The 22,082-nt window shown below is 36.9% G+C and overlaps 1 protein-coding gene across 3 annotated transcripts in view; it reads left to right on the top strand.

The window, feature by feature from the left end:
• Nucleotides 1-22,082, top strand: part of Mdfic (MyoD family inhibitor domain containing) — a 101,986-nt gene that overhangs the window by 37,833 nt on the left and 42,071 nt on the right. For all 3 annotated transcript variants that reach the window (XM_029569045.1, XM_029569043.1, XM_008844390.3), the window contains one exon: nucleotides 20,774-21,058. In XM_029569045.1, coding sequence (XP_029424905.1) covers nucleotides 20,774-21,058 — 285 coding nt within the window. The remainder of the gene's footprint in view (nucleotides 1-20,773; nucleotides 21,059-22,082) is intronic.

The raw sequence follows: 22,082 nt of genomic DNA on the forward strand, positions 1-22,082 counted from the left end.
ATAAACCCTGTAAGACATAAAATTGATTGAGTTTTTACCCTCTAAAGAAATCTCTATTTCATTTTAAGATATTCTGTTTCCTACATTTTAATGCTACTAACACATGTTTGCATATGTGTCTTTAATCTCTATGTATCTGATTATTACTAGTCACAGTTGGGTACATTTGGATCCTTGGCACCTGAGTCTGGATATAAAGTCATCAGGTAGATTTCCATGGCAATGTTTTTCACCTCTACTAATTAATACGAAGCAAATTTTTATGCTTCTTCCTCAAATATAGCTCTGTTTTCTTTTCTTTAGAAGAAGCAGTTCATTACTACTTTAACATATTCAGTAACAATTTCCAGAGCAAAGATACATCTCTTTCACAAGTGGTTGCAAGTTTCTAGGTTCACAGTTGAATTAATACAGTTATACAATTTAGAACTCAGTATAAGCCCTGTAATACATAAAATTGAATGAGTTTTTAACCTTTAAAAAAATCTCCATTTCATTTTAAAATATACTCTTTCTTACAGAAAGACTCATTGTTTTTGCTACTAACACTGAGATGTTGGGTACATGCATCTCTAATCTGTATGCATCTAATTATTACTAGTTATAATCGGTTATGCTTGGATCCTTGGCGCCTGTGTATGTCTATAAAATCATTGGGTAGATTTCAATGGTAATGTTTATCATCTCAACTAATTAACATGATGTAAATTTCCATGCTTCCTCCTCAAATATATTTTAAAAAAATTGATTTTTTTGTATATATATATATCACAGAACATCCCAAACCATCTTATTCAACTATACACCCATTTCCCAGATGGCACCCTCCCATAGCCTCCCTCCCCCCACTAGAGCTCTTATACCCTGATATCCTTACTACTGTCTGCTGTGTTGTCGGCACCTCCAGCCATTCCCCACTACTTGCCCTTCTGGTGAATCTAGTCAGCCTATCTAAAGGTCTTTATTTTAGGAGGGTCAGCTCTTCCTCATCTAGCAGCAATCAGTTGTCAATATTCTTTAGATAAGATTGGGGTCTGCTGTTCATTTTCCCAGTTCTATGCTGGGAGTCCCTTGGGCCACCTTGGCCAACAACACAAAAGAAGGTATCGCCTGTCTGGCATTGTTGCTTGTTATGTAGCCTTTAGCTATGTATATCGACTCCTAAGAAATTATATAGGCCCCTTTAATCTTTGGTTATACTTTCCTTTTGGGTGTTTAAGGCCATACAGTTGGCCCAGATAAACCAATTGATTTTTACTCTTAAGGTCATTTGAGGATCTGTTCCTCAGGGGTCACATGGGCTTGGGAGGAGCCCATGGCTCCTTTCTTTTACCAGTTCCACCTATGTGAAGGTAAGTCAAAGGTTCTGCTTGACCATGGCTGGCTTCACTTGGAAGCCAGGAGGAAATGATTCCTCTGTGTTGACCCTCCTCTTTGTAGACTGGACACTGGTTCAAGTCCATCTGGTAGGGTCTCCTCGGCCTACTTGATCAAGGTGACCCACCACAATTACAGGATATTTGGGGAGATGCTCATAGTTCCCTGGAACTAGTCGACTTAGGAGGGTGGAACTAACCTCTTCGGATGTTTAACAGATATACTTTGAAGCCTATAATAATTTGGTCAGAGGGACATAAAGACAGTTTTCACTCCCCCTTTTAAGGGACAGAAACAAAATACTGCACTTTCTCCTCTTTTGCTGTAACTTTTTTTATGTACCCAAGTAGCATCCTTTATAATCCAAACTTCACATAGTGTAGAATGGGTGAATAAATTGTGGCATAGGCAAGGTTGGTGCATAATAGTAAATACTATGTACCAAAAAAAGTAATATGTGAATATTTTCATGAATATTCACAAATATTTCTGGATGTTCCATAGATATAGTAAAATTCCACAAAAATGAATGTCTATGAAGTACTGGAACTTAAATTTTTTTCAATTTATATTTATTTTTAGTTGTGTATGTGTGGAGCACACAAGCAGGTATGTGCACATGAGTACAGATGCCTGTTGAAACTGGGGGCATCAGATTTGTAAGAGCTGGAGTTATAGACAGCTGTGTGCCACCCAGCATGCTTTCTGGGAATTGAACTCAAGTTTTCTGGAAAAGCAGTATGTGTTCTTATCTTCTGAGCCATCTCTCCTGCCGATTATCATTTTTTTCAATATATATTTTTATTGAATTTTTGTGCATTTCATACATCTTAATCATATTTAGACTCCCTCCCCATCTACACCTCCTATAACGCCCCCCCGTGGAATTTCCTGCATTTTGTCATATTGGCTTATCAAATCAAGTTTGTGTCCCCAGATGTCCCCAGGTGTCCCTAGGTAGAAGGATTGTAAGAGCCAGGGATGGCGAATAACCAGAAGGAAACAGTTTTCCAGGCTTCTGGGTACTTGCTCATATGAACTTACATCAATGGAAACAGCATGCACCGGACCTATGTAACCTCAATATATGTAACTTTTTAAAGTCTGTACTCTGTAGCTAGTGTGAGTTATCATCATGATGTTCAATAACACAGTTTTCTTGCTGAGAAATGGAACCCCATACATCACTCTGCCCATCACTCCTTGGCCCTCATCTCACTCACCCTTACTTGTATGGGTAAGCCTTGAGTTCATGATCGGTTCCTAGTTCTCATCAAGCTTAAAGAAAATGAGGGACTTGTAACACAGCCTGGGGAGAAGTCTTCAGTTTAGTTTGTTTCCTGATGACAGTGTTAAAGTAAAAATACTTGAATGGTAGAGTTTAGAGTCTGTACTTAACATGCACAAGTGGGAGCAGTCATTTTCTTCAGGTTTTTTTTTTTTTTTTTTTAACCTAAAAACAAAGGCCAGCCACACTACATTTTGAGACTAAAAAACCAAAATCGGATAACTAAGCTCTCAGAGAACAGAATATACAGATCTGGCAGGACTGAATGGGTCCGATTACAGCCTGGTCAGTAATAATGACAGATTATAGTGTCCATTTTAGTGTGTGAAACACTAAATTACAGTGGATTGAAAAATGGGAAGTTTGTAGTCCTAGAATAGCATTTCTTAGGGGGCAGAGACATCCTTTAGAGATGGTTTTATTCTACTTCCTCTTAACTGAAGGTGTCATGTTAACTTTCAGTTTTAAATCATGATCTACCCGATGACTTTATATCATTACACAGGTGCCAAGGATCCAAGTACAACCAACCGATCATGACTAGTATTAATCAGATACATACAGATTAGAGATGCATGTGCCAACATCTAAGTGGTATTAGCAAAAACAATGAGTCTTTCTGTAAGAAACAGTATATTTTAAAATGAAATGGCGATCTTTTTTAAAGGTTAAAAACTCATTCAATTTTATATCTTACAGGGTTTATACTGAGTTCAATATTGTATAACTGCGTTAATTCAACTGTGAACCTAAAAATTTTGTAGCCACTTTTGAAATAGATATATCTTTGCTCTGGAAATTATGGAAATTATTATCGAGTATGTTAAAGCGGTAATGAAATGTTTCTTCTAAAAAAATAAAAATAAAAAAATGAAGAAAAATAAACAAAAGAACAACGCAGGCACTCATGTTCCACCACTCAGATTTAATATGATGTATCATTTTGTCAAATTACTTGATTTTTTTATTTTTTAAAAATTAAAACATTACATTCAGTACACTAGGTTAAACATGTGTTCTGTACCTTTGGGGGAAAAATCACACCTACATGATCACAAATCAATAATAAGTTTTTAAAAAACATATATTTAAAGAAAAAGAACAGACTGTAGGCATCAATAGATGAATTATGTCAAGAACTTTCTAGAAGATGGTAGACAGAGAAAGAAATAGTAACTGATTTTGTATCACCGAAAAGCAGGAACTGGAATCAGTATAAGCACAAAGGGTTCAAGATTTGTAGATATCATGGCCCGTGAAAGCTGAGGTGACATTTGAGAAGAATGTCCAGGGTTAGACCATTAGGTTTGCCCCTTACTCCCACCCTTGCCTATCTCTGGAAAGCAGTCAAAATAGGACATGAGAGAGTGCCCTGAGGAACAAAGGGATTTCTGGGAAATCACTCCGTGAAGGATGGGACACCCTCCCTACTCCGCTGTGACATACATTGTCCTCCCCTCCTTCCCTGCTAAACACTGGCGTCCATGAACCAGATATCGTAAACCAGAGAGAGAAGTTGTTTGTTTTCATAGTCTCTTTTGTTCAGTAGTTTTCCAACTGGAACAACAACCACAAAAGGCAGAGTTGTAATCTTGCCTCCTGCTGATTGCCATTGTCAGTTCAGCAGCCTTGAGAGCAGGGAAATGTGATGTTTGTTCAGGTAATAATTGGTGGTGGTAGGTATTTTGAAAACCTTACTCACGCAAAGTTAATTTTGCTCCCAAACACTATTTCTAGATAAGATTTTGTACCTGCCAGCCTTTTCTTTTTCTAGGAAAAGAAGAAAAGTTAAATAATTTCATTGATGGATATTATTTAGGTGGCTTATACTCAAAATTGCAATGTCCTTCTAGATGATTTTCTGGATGTATTGTCATGTGCATATTATGTATGTACATCTTGACAGTGAACTTCAGATCTCTGCTCTTGTATTATTATGGACAGAGGAAATGCCATAAGAATCAGTGTGTTTGACCCATGTTTTTCAGTTGATATACTGAAGCCGAAAGATGTAAGCAGTTGTCCAAGAATTCTTCTCCAAGGGAGCGCTGTATGTAATTCTTGATAATGAGCTTTGTTTATTGATGAGATTATGTAGTAATCACTTATAATTCGTAAACCACAAAGTGGGATTTGAAAAGCTGTATTAAGAGGAAAGAATTACTAGAAACTAATATGAATTTTTAGGGCCCTAGGTAGATAAACTTACTCAAATCACTGTCAAATTGTCTGTCGTTCCTCTGGGAGTTTGGCTTTCAGAGAAATCACTCTTAGTCAGCATTCTGACAATTTATGGTCCTGTGTTAGAACTGTCCTACTCCAATGGGTGACCACTGCTTCAAGAGATGAGACAGTCTAAGAAATGGATGTACTGGATAGCTTTAGTTGTCAACTTGAGACACCTGGGTTGAGGGAACCTCAATTAGGGAATTGTCTTCATTGGACTGGCCTATGGTCACGTCTGTGGGGTATTTTCTTGATTTTTGAATGATGTGGGAGGACTCATCCCATTGTATACAAGGCCGCCCCTGGGAAGATTGTTCTGTATTATATAAGAAAGCAGGCTGAGCATGGGCCCAGGGAGCAAGCCAGTAAGCAGTGCCCTTCCACAGCCTGTGCTCCAGCTCCTACATTTAGGTCCCTGCCCTGAGTTCTTACTTTGTGCTCCCTGATGAATTGTGACCCTGGAGATGTGAGTCAATACATCCTTTCCTCCCCAAGTTGGTATTGGTCAGAGTATTTTGTCACAGCAATGGAGAAACAAACTAGAACACTAGAGCAGGAATGACATGAAGTAAATATGCTGCTCAATATGTGGCTTTCTTACAATTTTCATTTAGTTGCTAAAGAACATCATGTCATTCTTGTTCTATCTAGCCTGAGAGCAGTTCTCGCTGAATTTCAGTATAAATTAGTCCATTTCATAGAAATGGATGTGCTTTGTTTTTGGAAAGTAATTAAAGTATAAGATTTCTGTAAATGTTTCCTAATATTCTAAGCTGTGGCTTTGTTTCACATTTATATAGCATCCTGTGGTTTTTGTAACTTCCTAAGAGCTCTTTTGTTGGGAGTGTCTTGAATCAAATCAAAGTAATAAACCCAACTTTTTGTCAGTGACAGTGGTCTTGTAAGTGAATAATTTATTATGGTAATGGACTGTATGACAAAGAAGCACAATATCTAGAAGAATATTGCCCGGAAGGTTTATGGAAACACATTCTGCGTTTTTTTTTCCAGCATATTCCTTAATGTTTATAGTTTGAATTAGGTGATAAATAGATGGCCCAAAGGGCAGTGTGTAAATTCCCCAGCCACACTGGCTTCTTCTCAGGTCAGCAAAAGTGCTGAGGTCTGTTCTGCCTCAGGCTTTGCCCAGATTGTCAGTTTGCCTGTAGCCTTTCCTCCTCCTCTTTGTGAGGCCCTGTCCTTTCAGCTCTTTGTTGAATTGCCCTTTGTGACTCTCTGAAAGAAAATACTGTTTTCTTGTAATGGGGAAAATACTGTTTCTAGTAGTATTTTTCCTTTATGGCAGTTATCATAATTTACAATTGTATAGTTTTGTATGTATTTGCATACTTAATTTTTGTTTCTCACCTCTATTTCACTAGCCTTAGCGTTGTGTCTGGTATATAACAGATGCACAATAAGCATTTGGTGAAGGAATGCAAAACACTAAAAACCAAACCCCATAAACAAACATTTCTACCAACTGTTTATCTCCAAATACAAACATTTTTTGTTGTTTCATTTTTTAATTAGCTCTAGATATTATTTATTATTTCTTTTCCATTGTTGGAATACATGTTAATGACTTTTAATGCGAAATTAACATGAGGTTCATAGTGATACATAAACTTGACATTTTCTTTTTCCCAGTTCATTTTAATAAGAAATAATGACAGACCTGATGAATTATGGGGTGTTGTTGGCTGGTTGTGGGAAGTTAGAGGATTCAGATACTATATAGGTGCTACACATCAGCAAGCCAAAAAATCAAATGATGTCAGGAAGCTGTAGGGAAAGACAATTCTGCTTAGATTTTCCTTATTTTCCAAAAGAGCACTATATGCCTCTTATGGTTTTACTTAAATGGTAAATTGGGAGCTGCAGAAGAATGCTATTGCGTCCATCTATTTATGGCATTTTTCTAGCATCCTCTGTTCTAAGTGTTGGAGCAAGGACTAAATGTAACATTGTAGACATACAGCATGTACACATGACTCTAAACAGTAACTGTACGGGGACATGGATGGTAGGATTCTTGCTGCAAAGCAGCATGCAGTTTGGTGAAGAGGGCATACCGTTAAACAAATTTTGTTCTTAACCCCCTAGAGGAGGGAACCCAGATATCTCAGCAGGACCGTTAACTAAAGTGGAGAATAGATAACGTGCAAGCTCAGCTTCAAATAAGAGCCGTGGAAAGCATTCCTAGGAGATGAGTAGCAAGAGAATGGAACAAAGGCATGGGAATTTATGATGTTTCAGAAGCAGGACAAGTTCCATACTGGGCATGGGAAGATATAAGAAAAATGACAGGGCATGAGATGGAGGCAGTATTAGGAAGGTTCTGGTAAAGTTATCATTTTATCATAAAGATTAGATAGATAGGGAAGCTTTCATCCAGGACCCAAAAGATTTTGATTTTGTCTTTGTTTCATTGTTTGCATCTTTTTGTAGTCATATGGGAAATGGGCTGGAGCCGGGGAGTTCCTAGGAGACCATGGTCAACTTCGTGAAGGAATGACAAGGACTTAAGCTGATGTTGCCAGGGCTGGAGGAAGGATGGAAAGCACAGGTGGCATCTGACAGAGCTTTGCAAGACACAACTCTGTTGGTAGGAAACAGGTGGTGTGGGATCCTCAGAGAAGTCCAGTTCGGTAATCTGCCATTGTCTTTCAGATCTGTTCTCTCTTCTTTCTTCTTCTCTTCCTTTTTTATCTCTCATTCTGTTGTATTTTTTAATGATTTCATTTTTTCCCTTATTTACTGACAGTTTCCCTGTTTGTTTTTTTTCCTTTCAAGAGTATTTTAATTTAAACATAACTATACACCCACATAAAAATAACATACGTCTGTGCAATGTTGCTTCTGATGATATTTTTTATATGTACATTTGCAAACGATGCTGCATCTAAGGAGATTGTGCCAAGTTATATATCTGAAAGGGTTTTTATTTCCTTCCTGTAACAAAGGCAAAGTCAACTTCCTGTTAAAGTCAAGCTCAAATATCCTTATGAACAGAAAATGCACATGAAGGACCAGTTGAAATGCTGGGAATTAGTTGGAGGAACCTGTATGTTTCTCACTGTGATATGTGGGTTTCAAGGCCATTTTGATAGTTTGGTTATTTTATTCACTATTTTTTAATCCTTACCTTTAATGACATTAAAATGTGAAAGTAATGGGACTGGATAGATGGCTCAGCAGTTTAGAGCACTGACTGTTCTTGCAAAGGACTTGGGTTTGGGTCCCAGCACCCACATGGTGGCTAACAATCATTTGTAACTCCAGTTCTAGGAACTCTCATGCCCTCTTATGAGTTCTGCAGGCATTGTATGCACCAATGCATTTACATGCAGGCAAAACACTCATACAATAAAATATATATAAAAAAATTTAAGATGTGAAATTAACAATAGTCGCTGCTGTCTTTGGATTTGTTGTTATCTGAGATAACAAATAACCCTAAGCTCTATGGCAGTCAAGCGTTTGTAAATTTGTTCCTTGTAATATTCTTGTCTTTAGAACATTGCCTGGAACCATAGCATGTAATGACAAATATGTTATAATGAGTTATTGAAGTAATTTTGCAACCAAAGTGACTTTCATAGATTTAGTGTTTTTTAATGGAGAAATGAGGAGATGAACCATTAGTGGAAATGGTCTTCATCCGTGACTCTGCAAGTTTGGCTAACAGGTTTGTCCCTTCATAGGTAGCCATTTGGTGATGATTACATTTTAAGTAGTATTTTATTCTGCCAAGGAATACTGTAATTTGATGAAGAGAAGAATTTAAATTTACATTGGCCCAAATTAGGATCCAAAAATTAAAGAATCCGCATAAAATAGGTAAGATTTTTAACCTCAGGAGGAGGAGAGATGAGAATGAGGAAAGAGCTACTTTTCCTTATTCATAAGCACATTTAATTTTTCCATTATGTATCATCTAGAATCTGCTGCATACATATAAAATTTAAATCTACATAGTGAACCTGCTTCCGCAGGCTTGAGAAGCTTTGCTGCACATTTTTGTGAAGACGTTGTCAGTTCTATAGGACAAGCAGGTTGCGGTTGCTTCCTCGTAGAGGAAGATTGTCAGAAAATTCTGAAGGAGTTGGACATGATTAAAGAGCCCGATTAACCTTTGAGCCAATCTTTAGAACTTTTCTTTCAGTCCCAAATTTTGGAATTATATCAGAGAGAATATCATCTATAAGAGAACTCTCATTAAAGCTAAAGTGCAGAGGTTTCCTCGTCTCTTGTTTTGGGCTACAGTTTTAGGGAGTTTATGGAATCTCTCCCATAGCAACAACTCACTAGTGAGCCTGGGCTTTGGGGGCTCTGTTAAAGCTTGGGGGTGGGGGATTTATAATAATAGGATTTGTTTTTCTTTTATTTTATGTAAGCTGCCAGAAATACACTTAAACACTTAAATTGCTTAGTTAGTAATCCATGGTTCGTTTCCCAGATTCCATGTGTCTTAACTGGTTCTTCATTTGTGTTTCTATTGCCCTGTGCTCAAGGAAATACTGGCTTCACTTGTACAGTGACTTGAGTTTGCTTTTATTATAGGAAGGAAAAAAAATCTTTGAGGTATATAACGTGGCTTGAATTTTCTTATGCTATTTTTCAGAAAGGTTACTTAGCCCGTATTTTCGATGCATTTGTACACATATCCTGTGATATCTGTAACTGAATCTTTAATTCCCTTGTTATAACAGAATTTCTTGAATTCTTGCTACAGTTTTACCATCCTTATATTGTGCTTTTACAGCAATTCCCTAGACTCAAGAAGGTGAAGGATGAAGTTTATAATGGTACTGAATACCAAACTGTTGCTTGATTTATTCAGGAAGGTTATTATATGCTGGGATCAAGTGACAGCTTAAAAGCAAGTATAATTCATCATCATCAGCTAATTTTCACTGGGTGTCCACTGGGTGCTGAACATCACACAAGATTCTTTGTCAGCATGTGTGTGCCTGATAAGGTTGATGGAATTCTAAGAATATGGAATCCGGTCCTTAAGGAATGCTCTGCTGTCAGTGGAAGTCAGCAAAGACCAGAATTGTCAAACTCTGTGTACAAATGCATGTAACTAAAGGACTTCATTGTTGCAAAAAGTTCATGTCACTAAACTGAGATCCTGTTCTCATTAATATCTATATTATTGCCCGGAAATCAGGGAGATGTTCAATAGACAAGTATAGGGTGGTGTTTTCCCTGGTGTGGACATTAGCCCATCGGAATTTGGAATTTTATGTACAGGACAAGTGATTATTTTTATCCTATACATAGAATTCCACATTGTTTTTACTTCATGATATCCATTCACCCCTCTCCCAACCACATATGCACTTCGTCTTTCCTCACGAGAAGCAAATCAGTGACTAAGTGCCATCCTGTTATTTAGATCTCTAGGTAATGTGTATTCTGGAATGATTTAAAAACCCACCCTTGATCAGATTTGGTGTAACATTCTGCAGCTTGTGGATTAAGACATGGTGAAGGTGGTAGAAGATAGCCCAGAACAGGTGAAGAAGAGAACAGGTCTAGGGACTGGATTGTAGTAAGTAGGGTATGAGTAGGCCTATGTGCTTGTTGAGTTTTTTTCCCAGACCTGGGCCTGTGTTCTATGCTCAGTGACTTTGTTTGCTTCAGGACTCTCTGCTAAGATTTCCTTGTTTGGTATCCATTATGGCTCTTTCTGAGAAAAGGGCTTCAGTGAGGATTCCCTTAGAGGGGGCCTTAACGTTTCTTCTCCAGTTGCTAACAAATATTTAGATTAAAGGATTACCTCAGAGAAAAGTCCGAGAGATTTTATAGCAATCCGAGTTCTTTCTTTTTTTGTCGAGGACCTCATTTTTATGGTGCCTTGCCACATTTGTTTTTGATATTTAGTTACAATTTAATAGGTTCCTGTCACCAGCCCTACCTCTGATGGTAGTGAGAGCTTGTTCCAGGAGCGTCTCTCCTCCTCTGCCATCCCCTAACTCCTGAGTCGCAGGCTTTTTCTAATAGAGTCCATTCTCTGAACTACTGGGCAGGAAGTAGGGAGCTACTTACAGGGGCAGGGCGGAGGAGGGCAGGGGGCAGGAGGCAGGTGTTCTTTCTCTTCCTCAGTATCTCCTATTCCATTTTAAAGCACTTTATTCAGCACAGTACATTGAGACAATAACAACTTAATTTATCCGTTGCAATTTAGCTAACATATGTGATAATCTGGACTTCAGTGATCACAGATCATTGAGTCATTCCTTCTGGTCTTATATCTGTGAATGGCCACCAGCCTTTCTTCTACTCACCAAGACTTGACCTCTGGGCAGAGTGGCTTTTTGAAATTTGTCTATATAGAAAGGCATAAAGTATTTATACCATAGCAGGTTTATTTTCATATTTTTATCAGTGACTGTGTTCTTCCAATTGAAACAACTTTTAATAAAGCTGTTTTTTGTACTTGGCTTTCATATCACACAGTTTATCATTTCAGTGTTTTAACTGTAGAGGACCATAAATCCAGGATACCTGTGTTCATTAGGTTCCTTAAAACTGTCCCAAGTCATGAGAAGTTTTATTCAGAGTGCTGTAACACTTTAGCCTTAAAGCAACACAAGTTCTGCATCCCAAGAACTGATGGAAACTTTTTTGAGATTTACTGTCTCATTACTACTTATTACTGACTGCTAAGTCTCAGCAAGGATGGGTGATGTCCTTGCTTCCAATATTGCCCTTATTTAGTCAGCTTCACTTGTCAACAAGTGACTCCTCATGCAGGTTTTGATACTGGGTCAGAAATCTTAGTTTAAAATTTTGGACTTGAATCCACTCCTTGTCCCAAAAGTCTATAAGGCACAGAGAGCTAAGGACGCCAAAGCAGGGCTTAGGTCTAGGACCTACATGACAAAGCCGTTCTGCATCTGTCCGAATGTCAATGTGTCTGTTAGGTTGAAGCCCAAGAGTACTCCAGGCTTCAGGAGACCTTGCTGGCTATGTGTTCCTTGAATGTTATCATTAGTGTGGAAAGTCTCCGGGTAAACTCTGAAGTTTCAACTATATGATGTTTTAGGCTTGTGTCTCATTATTTCCCACTAGTTATAACTATGTTCACTCTCATTTTCCTGTGGCACATTGCATAATGTTTATAAATGTTAAATTTGGCTAAGTGATATAGTTCCAAAATATGAAATAGAAGATGATATTTTCCTATCTTGTTGTGGTAAAGCACTAAGTCCTTTTTAAAATGATCATGTACAAAAACAACTCCTAATAATGACTTTAAAAAATCTCCTGAATACTTTTGGAGAAGCATTGACTAAAGAAATGTTTCTCTTATGATATCCTGATCAAAATATGAAGTAGTAGCCACCTGTAGTTATTGCTTTGCTGTTCATTTGAGATTTCTCAGTAAAGCTTTTGTTTGCTAAAATATAACATAACAGCAGTTGGGCTTTTCAGACTTCTTGTCCATTAGTTGATTCTTCAAAAATATAAATGTGCTTTATATCTTTTTTAAAAAAGCAGAGGTCTATTGATCTTAAGTGTGCCCAATATTGACTATTAGAAAACTCAGGGATGATTATCTTAAACAAGTGAAGACAGTGTTCTTTGTCAAGCTACCTGTCATCTTATACAACTTTCAGTATGTAAAATAGATTTCAAAAAATCATACCTATACGGTAATTTTTATTGAATCAATAGTTCTATTATATACAATACGGTTTATTTTATTTCTTCTAATTTATTTATAAATGCAGACACATTTATCTTCTTAGGAGCATTTACTATATAATTATTAATAATTATAGCTGGCAGTCACTTTTCTCAGTGACTCAAATGATAGAAGTACCTACTGAGCCAGGGAACAAAGAAATACCACAGCAAATACTATGTTGCTCTGAGATTGTCTAAGAAGATAATGTGATATTTTAAACACATGCATGAAGATTGTAGATGACAATCTATAATCATACTTGGTAATTTAGACTCTCAATCCATAAATGGTAGACTCATTATCCAGATAAGTTAAGTAGAAACTATAATGTGTGATGTAATATAAGGCCAATTTTGTTATTCATTTGAGTATAAAAATCAAGCAGTAGAGATAAAGCTATGGTTGGTGAGAATATAGTACTGCTATTTTGTTCTTCATTGATTTATGGCTGGGGACTTCTTGGTGATACCTACATGTCTTAAAAGAAAATATGTGTTATGTTTCCTAAGAATTATTATTTTAGTTATTATTTTTATTTCATTATATGAGTACATTGCTTGTGTGCATGTAAGTGCATCCTTGTCACGCAATGCCTGTAGAAGTCAGAAGAGGGTGTCAGATCCCCTGGAACTGGAGTTATGGATGGGTGTGACCACTATGTGGGTGCTGGGAACTGAACCTGGGTCTTCTGCAAGATCAGCCAGCACTCTTAATCACTGAGCCGTCTCTCCAGCCTTCCATATTGTTAGTTTTAAATTCATTTTTCTCTCGTTATAATTTTTTCTGAGAAATGTATGATTGTATTTGTATATATATGTGAAGCACACTTATTTGCAAAGAGGTTTTGGGTTGATTGGTAGGAAAACACAGAACTTAAAAGACAGAAGCCAAATAGTAAGTCCAAAAGAAATGTAAGAAAGTTATGTGGTGAATATGGGAAGGAGCAAACAAGATTATGAGACTAGGAAGTTAAGCCTCTCAGTACCCAGAAGGATTCATTCTTATCTGTCCTTTTGCAAAGTGAAGGTCCTGATCCCCACAGTGAGAGAAGGGACTTTCTCAAGACCAAAGCACTGAGAAATAATGTCATTCAAACCCTCATTTATCGTTTTCAGAATCTTCACATTATCCATGATATTTCGTAACTGGTGTCTTGTTTGGGAAAACCTGTATCTGTCGCAGATAAATTGTCCTTATATAAAAGTGACAAATTCATCTCATTTTAAACTAAAAGATCTTAGTCCTAGAGCCACCCTTAGTCCTGAGCAAACTGGTATGTTTCATCACCCTGAGTGTTATCTCCCTATCTGTGGTAAGGATGGAAGTTTGATAGAATTTGATAAACTTGTTTTTAAATGGTAAAGTGAGGGTAGAAAACAGCTTTTCCTATAAAGGTGCCTGGGATTTTTATTGTACCTCATTAATAATTAGACTTTGCTCTGTAAACACTGTGTATTTTACATAGGTCTTTCACTTACTACTGATAGTTTGTTATTGTGGCAGAACATCATGTAAACATTTTTTTCTTAAGAAATTTGGGGTGTTTTGAGTGATTTAGGCCAGAGGCCATTTCTGTACCTTATAAATACATTCAATCTGTTTGGTGGCCAGAGTGGAAGCCACCATGTGTCAGAATGAATCTTAGCATTGATGGTGGCTTCAATGGATCAGAGTTAACTTCTTGAATAATGATGGGAGATAAGTGTTCTCCTCCCTGCTCCTATGCCCATTCCTTGTGTTTGGCTCCATCAGTGTCCTTCAAGATAAATTTCTCAGTTGTGGTCAAAATTTGGTGACTATCAACCACAAAAAAAGAGAGGACACACCCAAACTCTCAAGTCCAGCCCTGGAAGGAGTGTGCAGAAGTAATTCTGCTCTCTGGGAATGGGCTGAATCTGCTTGCAAGGGAAGGTTGGTAAATGGAAGTAGATATCTGTCCTGAACAACAGGCAAATTAATTTGGGGGAAGATTTCAGCCCGTTTTCCATGCACTAAATATATTCTAAATGTTCTTTATGAAATGAGGAAAAAAAGAATTGCCTCCCCAAACAATTTTTAGCATTATGTCCTTTTACTTTGGCTAGAAATATCTCTTGTTCTTATCTAGTGATTTAGTTTATAATAGTTAAACTAAATGTAAAATGTACAAGAATTGTCTCCATCCTGTGACCTCCCATTCATGGGCCACAGAATCTGATTGGGATCTCAAACCCATCAATGTTTCAAAACCCATAAGAATTCCAAAATATATTACAATTTGTTAAATCTATACATTAAATAAAGTGAAGCGATAAATAAAATTTTCTGAAAGCCCTTGGAGGAGAGTAAATGAAGGTAGCACAGAAAATAGCAGGTGTCTCCAGCTGGGTGAGTTTTGGGGGTACAGTTTATACCCACTGTCTGCAAACCTAAAAAGCCATGGATCAGGCTGATAAAAGGGAGAGTTATCACCTTTATTTTAACTGACTTTACCTAAATTCCCATTCCTAGTGTGGATTTACTGAGAGTCATATTGAATAACATCTTTTCACCCATTTAAGGATATTATTGAATGTAAAGATAAGGTTTAGCGTTATGGTTATTGTTGCGGTTATGGTTGTATTTTAAAAATATGAAACTTGTTACATATACTCATATGCATCATTTCATATATAAAATCTATAGTTGCTCTGTGTATGTGGGGTGTGTGTGTGTGTGTGTGTGTGTGTGCTAGTAACCATAGAGTATACCCTACTGGACCCATAGTAGGAGCTTTGTAGCTGTTTCTGAGAAAAGTAATTTAGATTGATAAACAACTCATTTCCTGTCCCTCCATATTCTATATTAACTTGGTTGTTACTGACAATTTTAAATCTTAAACATTTAGATTTTTTTAATGTGTACATCAGCCATTTAAATTGGCTAAGTGGCATAAAGATTCCTTTGTAATTTTATTAAATCTGACTTGTGTAGAGACCAGCACTGGAGGTGATTCGCTCACGTTAATAGATTCTATGCTATAGTAAAATGTGACTTTCTATTGCTTCTTCAACAGCTGCGGTTTCAAGTATACTTATTGCTAGCTACAATATCACCTAGTTTAAAAAAATTATTAAAAGAAGTTCGTGCTATTGACTCATTTACTCCTATGCCTATTGTTCTCATTGAAAACCACTAGACCTAATTCTATTGGTTTCCTTCCTGATTGAAAACATTTGAACTTGGAAAGCACTGTAGTTCTTAAGACATTTGTAACTATTCATCATGGATATTAAAATTACAATCATGCTCTATTGTGTGAGCGGTGGTTTAAAAAGAAAATCTCTACACATATGGTGAGCGGGTGACCAGTACTATCCAAGCTTGAAGGTGCTGAATCTTCTAATAACTGGTATTTGAAATTTTGATGTGTATTGCATTCGTTCCTGAATACCAAGAATACATTTTTCGCTCATAGAGAGTAAATTTAAAATGGGGTCTTTTGTCAAAGCACCCATCCTGTTTAGAGTGATATAACAGATGCTGAATGTTCACATATCAAACAAAATGCCAGCTTTCTGTGGAAAAGAGGTGTCAAAAAGTTTCTTTGTACCTCTAACGCATGTGATTATGTAGTACAAAATGCAGAGTTTGTAAAAATTTCTTGAATATACAGGCAAAGAAATGAATAATTCAAAACAACTCCTAAGTTCTACATTCTATTGTCCCTTTATAACACAGGCAGAAGATAGCAGTGCGCTCCCAATAGAGCTGAACTTGCACAAGTTACACCTCTGAAAATGCCAGATGGTCTATGGTCTACTTTTGAGAGCTGTCACATATGTAAAGATTTGAAAAAGAAAGACAGCTGAATGAGAGCAGTGCATCATTAAAGCGAGAGTGAGGGTCCCCAGGCGTTGCTTGTGTTTTAAGAAGCATTGCGTCGTCTTCGTATTAGCAAGCTTTTTATTTTTTTAAAGCCATACACAAGTTCTGTGCAATAAGGAGAAGAGATCTCTTTTAAATCCACTAGTTGGGGTTTAATCAGTCAGATATTTTTGTTCTTCTTTTGAACCCCATGACAACTTGACCATAAGATTAAGATCATATTCATGGAAAAAGATCAATGCAGTTTAATTTGCTATCTATTAAAATAACTGAGGCAATAGTGCTAATCTAATTTTGATTTGACTTATTGCACATGTCTGGCATAATCATTCAACTAAAAGAAATGTTTTAATGTTAAAAATGGAAGCGAAGAGATAATACTTGGTTATCTAACTATAATACAAAACCATAGTAAAAATAATTAGGTAATAGTGAAAGAAAAAAATATGTGCTATCAGTTATGAAACCCTCAGAAATAGATACGATTTTGATGATTGAACTGTAGATACATCATTAAGGATGTATTATACTATCACTCTAGCTGTAACCCATAATTTGCAGAGTCAATTTGGTTAGTAGAAAAAAAGGTCAAGTCTGTCATTGTTTAGGATGTGGAGGCAGGACACAGTTGTCTTTTACCACTTGTATTTTTTACTTAATGAGACTGTTAAACTGTTACATAGTAATTCTCAAGTTATCTCGGACTGAGTGTGAGAAGACATTTTTGATTGATTGACAAAGCTTTCCCCTCACATTGGTCAATGACATTTCAAAGTAACCAAGTTCTCAGATTGCTTGAATTATTCTTTTTAAAGAAAAAGTAGCCCCAAACATTCCATTTATTTGAAGAGATTACTAGAAAGTGCTCTGAAAAGAACACTAAATTAGGTGTAACTGTCTTCGTTGGCATCTTTTAAAATGCATATGCATAACTAGCTCTGGTTCAATAGCAGTCATTAGGATGTCATTCTGGTTGATACAAGAAGCAGGGACAGATTATTCTTTAAATCAAATGATTGCACACCCATAAGAAATAGATCTCCTTTTTTAGATGAGTTGATTGTAGATGTTGGTCACAAGAAGTTCTTTTAATAACTAAGTGGGGATAGGAGACCTTTCTTTCAGGTTAATTTCTTTCTCTTCAGGTTAATTTAGGAGAACATCTTGGTACTTTTAAACAATTATTCCCCTTTGTTTATCACTATGGAACTGAGGAACCATGAGAGAATTTCATATGTTAATTTTGTAAATCAAGTACTGCCTTCAATGGATGACATAAAAGCATGATTTTCTTAACAAAACAAATTTTTAAAAAATTTTATTTACTGTTTTTATTTTTTATGTGTATGTGTGTAACAAATTTTTATAAGGAATCTTGAGACTGGAGAGAAAGCTCAGTGATTAAGAGTTCATACAGTTCTTCCAGAGACCTGAGTTCAATTCCCAGTACCAACATCACGTAGCCCACAACCATCTGTAACTCTAGCTCTAGGGAATACAGTGCCTCTGGCCTGCATGATGCCTGTACTCACATGCACAACCCCCCCCCCACACACACACACATACACACGATTAAAATAGAATAAATCTTTTAAAAAGTCTTTTTTGCTTAAAGTATGCACATTAATGAATAAAATATTTTGATAGACATTTTCCTTTATGATACATAGGAGCAAGAATGGTATGTTAAAGTTTACTCAGCTGTATACTGCTTTTTTGGTGGAGGAACAAAAAATATTACAATATTACCTAAACTATATCCTCAATCCCAGCCAGTCCCCAGAGGATACTTAGTCCTCTTTGGACACATATTAGCGTCATGTTCAACTGTGACAATGTGGCAAGTAGTACTTTTTCTAAATTGAAGAATTCTTAGCAGTCTTATTGAATTTATATTTCATATTTTTTGTAATCATAAGCATACTAGACTGCTATTTTGCATTTCTAAATTCTAAGAAATTATGAAATTATGAGATTTTCACATTTAGTGTTATTTGTTGATATTTCTGCTGAAGATCCATGACTTGTAGCTTTGCTTAAAATCTACCAGTCAAGATAAAAATTGTTTTAAGTACCTATTTGATGAGTATTAACAGATAAGTTGATTTTGTGGGAAGAGAGTAGGCACTTTTAGCTGCATAAATTGGGAATCTGCCTTGGCTAATTTAAGTAGGAAATGACTTTATTTGTAGCACATAGACTCAGAATCACACAGACTCTTAAGATTCACACAGCCAGGAGCTATACTGGTCCATTCAGTGGGACTTCTCTGGGAAACCTCACTGCAGCACCTAGGTCACTGGTCTGCCAGGAAGGGGACCACAGAGCTGCACCCCACAGCCAAGGCCAGTAAAAGCTCCTTTGTCCCCCTGCCTCCCTAGGTGACTGATACCTGGCACCTATAACTTTTTGGCACTTTCTTGGTGGAATTTAGCTAATGTACCCTTGAGCCACAGAGGACTTTAGAGATGGGACAAAGGGATTTATCTTTTCTAAGAGTGTGTTCAGAAATGCTGGTCAGCACATATGGTGACTGTTCACCTTGCTTGTTCAATGATTCATTGTCCAATGAATCAAATTAGTCCTTAGTAACATGCCATTAAAATTGTCTTTCTACTTTAAGCTGAAAAGTATTTCTTTTCATATCTAGGCATTTAGCTGGTCTGGAATTTATTTATATGGGCTTTGCTTCACATGCACATGTATGTGTACACACTTGCCTATATGTCTGGGAACTGATTGGTTGCCCCATTGCTTTATGTCTGTCTGTGTCCAAATACCACAGTGATTTACGTACTACACATTTCTATGGTGCGATTTCATCTCTGATTAAAATCTCGCCAAACCTCCATTTACTTTCCTAAACTTTCCTTGGTGGTTTTTCATTCCTGTTCTTTTTTGGGGAATCAGCTTTGTATGATCCATAAGCAAGCCCATTGGAAATACTAATAGGAGCTGAATTAACTAAAATAGAAAATAATTACCAACACATATAGGATTAACATATTTATACCCTTTATTTGGACTTCTTTCTTTTCCAAAATGTTTTGTAATTTTTTTTGCCATTCATAAGTATCTCTGTGCATACCTCTCTCCTTTAACTCTGGATCTTTATTAGGTTATCTGGAAGGGGCGGGTTTTCCTTTTTTCTTCCCTTCTGGTGAAGAGTTAATTTTTTCTTATGCCTTTGTTAACTGGTTCCTGTTGATGTTGCATACTGAGCCATAATTATATGGTTTATCCTGTGTAAGTCATTCCTTCTTTCTTTTGATTTCGTTTATTTGAGATAGGGTCTCCCTGTAACCCCAGCTGGCCTGGAACTGCTATTTAGACTAGGCTGTCCTCCATCTCACAAAGATCTACAAGCCTCTACCTCCCAAGTGCTGGGGTTAAAGGCATGTACCACACGGTACATCTTCCTTAATATTTACTGTCTCAGATTACTCCAGAACATCCATGTCTGTGCTCAACTTAACAATTTTGTCTTCTCTGTTCCAGAACTCTGATCATTTCTTTCCTGCCCCCTTGCCAGTTTTTGTTGTTGTATCTAGTTTCATGGTGAATAAGAGGAATGTGGGGATTCTTTGCCTGATCCTAACTCAAACAAGAGTTTCTTCTAAAGTGTTTCCATTTACATTTGGAAGCTATGTTGTATCAGATTAAAGGAGTTTTCTTTAAAATCAAATTAAGAAAATATACCAGAAAAGTCTTTTTTCTTTTTTTTTTTCAGGATTTAAATTGCTTTGTAGAAAATTGTATCTGTTTTCTTACTGTCCAGTTTTGAATGCCTGAGCCCATTATTCCTTTCATTTCAACGCATAATTTGTATAGGACTATTGGGAGATTACGCTTTTGTATCTACAGTATCTAGAAGAGATAGCGCCATCTAGACCATAAGCAAGTTTTGCTAAATGTGTTTCAAAATTCTAACTTAAATATTATTGAAAATTATAAAACTGCAATTTTTCCTCTACTTTTATATTCTTGTGTCAATTGACTTACTCTTATTTTTCTTACTAGTTTCTCTCCCTTCCTTCCTTCCTTCCTTCCTTCCTTCCTTCCTTCCTTCCTTCCTTCCTCCCTCCCTCCCTCCTTCCTTCCTTTCTTCCCTCCCTTCTTCTTTCCTCCCACCCACTCTTTTTCCTGAAACCTCCTTCTTCCTCCCCTCCCTACAAGCCTTCCTCCTTTCCTACCTGTCTTTCATCCCCTACCATCAGTTTTATTATTATGAGTAAAAACCTCAAATCCATATTTTTGAATGTATTTTTATTACTGCAAAGTGATAGTTCCTATTTCATAACTAGGTGAACTTTCTCTGTTCCCTAACTCAGCCCAACCTCAGCGGCTGCCTCAGCTACAGACTTCAGCACAGGAGCCCAGCGAGGAGGAAACAGGCAAGATGAAGAACGGAGGCCGAACCAGCACCAGTCTGAGCAATGGGAATGGAATTCACCATGGGACCAAACATGCATCTGCCGATAAGCGCAAAATTTCAGCTCCTGTTTCTCAAAAAATGCATAGAAAAATTCAGTCCAGCTTGTCTGTAAGCAATGACATCAGTAAGAAGAGTAAAGTAAATGCTGTCTTTTCCCAAAAGACAGGCTCTTCACCTGAAGGTAAGTGTGAGATAGATGCATATTTTTTTGACTTAATGTAAAATTATGTTCAATAGTAGTAATTTGATTAGGCAAATGTAAGTGAACATTCATGCCTTTCCATCAGATGAACATAAATTTCAGTAAAATCTGCTTAATTTTCTTCAAGGAAAGTACAGGATGGAAAAGGAAGATTTGCCAGCCAACACTCTGCTGTTAGATTATCATCTTCTCCAGTAACTACTCATTACTTTAAATATTTCAGGTTGAGTTTTTAAAATGATAGTTAAAAGTATGAATGCACCATTTTGGTGATATATTGGAGTTCACATATGTTTGTTCCCTTCCTGATGAGGTGTTACTCTGTGAAGCAGAGATAAAATTACCTACTTGTATTTTTGTCTTGCAAATCAGTTCTTAATATGCAAAGCTGAAATGAGAAAAAGATTTGTTAAGTTTCCTCCTCTTCTTGGAGAATGGACCAGGTGATCACTGTCCCCTGCTGAATGTCATCTTCTTCCAGCACCCAAGCTTGCCACTGTCCTGCCCACATCCACTCTGGCCCCTCCCAGCCTCTTTCCTTTGCTCTCAGAGACACTTGCCTATGGTCTCTGGCCTCTAGGAGCTATTGTTACTACTTCTTCATCTGCCCTTAGCTGGGTTAAAGTCATGTTAAAGGCTCTGAACCTCAGCAAGTTTTTCTTTATTATAAAACAAGCTTAATGTGATGACAACTTACAGACTCATTTTGTATGGTTCATTACATCATATTAAAGAAAAAACTCACTCCCTGTAGTTAAGGTTGTTGTAAGTTATTCTAAACCCATGCATGGCTCTGTTCTTCCTCCTTTCTGTATTTGCACATTTGCAGTTATCTAAAATCTTGAATCTGTCATTGAGATATATACATATGTATATATATATACATATATATATATATATATATATAAGAGTGTGTCAGATTCCCTGGAACTGGAGTTATGGATGGTTGTTAACGGCCATGTTGGTGCTGAGAACTGAACCTGGGTCTTCTTGGACAGCAGCC

The sequence above is a fragment of the Nannospalax galili genome, unplaced genomic scaffold (genome assembly GCF_000622305.1).
Source record: "Nannospalax galili isolate Female #2095 unplaced genomic scaffold, S.galili_v1.0 scaffold991, whole genome shotgun sequence".
In the NCBI taxonomy this organism is placed as follows: Eukaryota; Metazoa; Chordata; class Mammalia; order Rodentia; family Spalacidae; genus Nannospalax; species Nannospalax galili.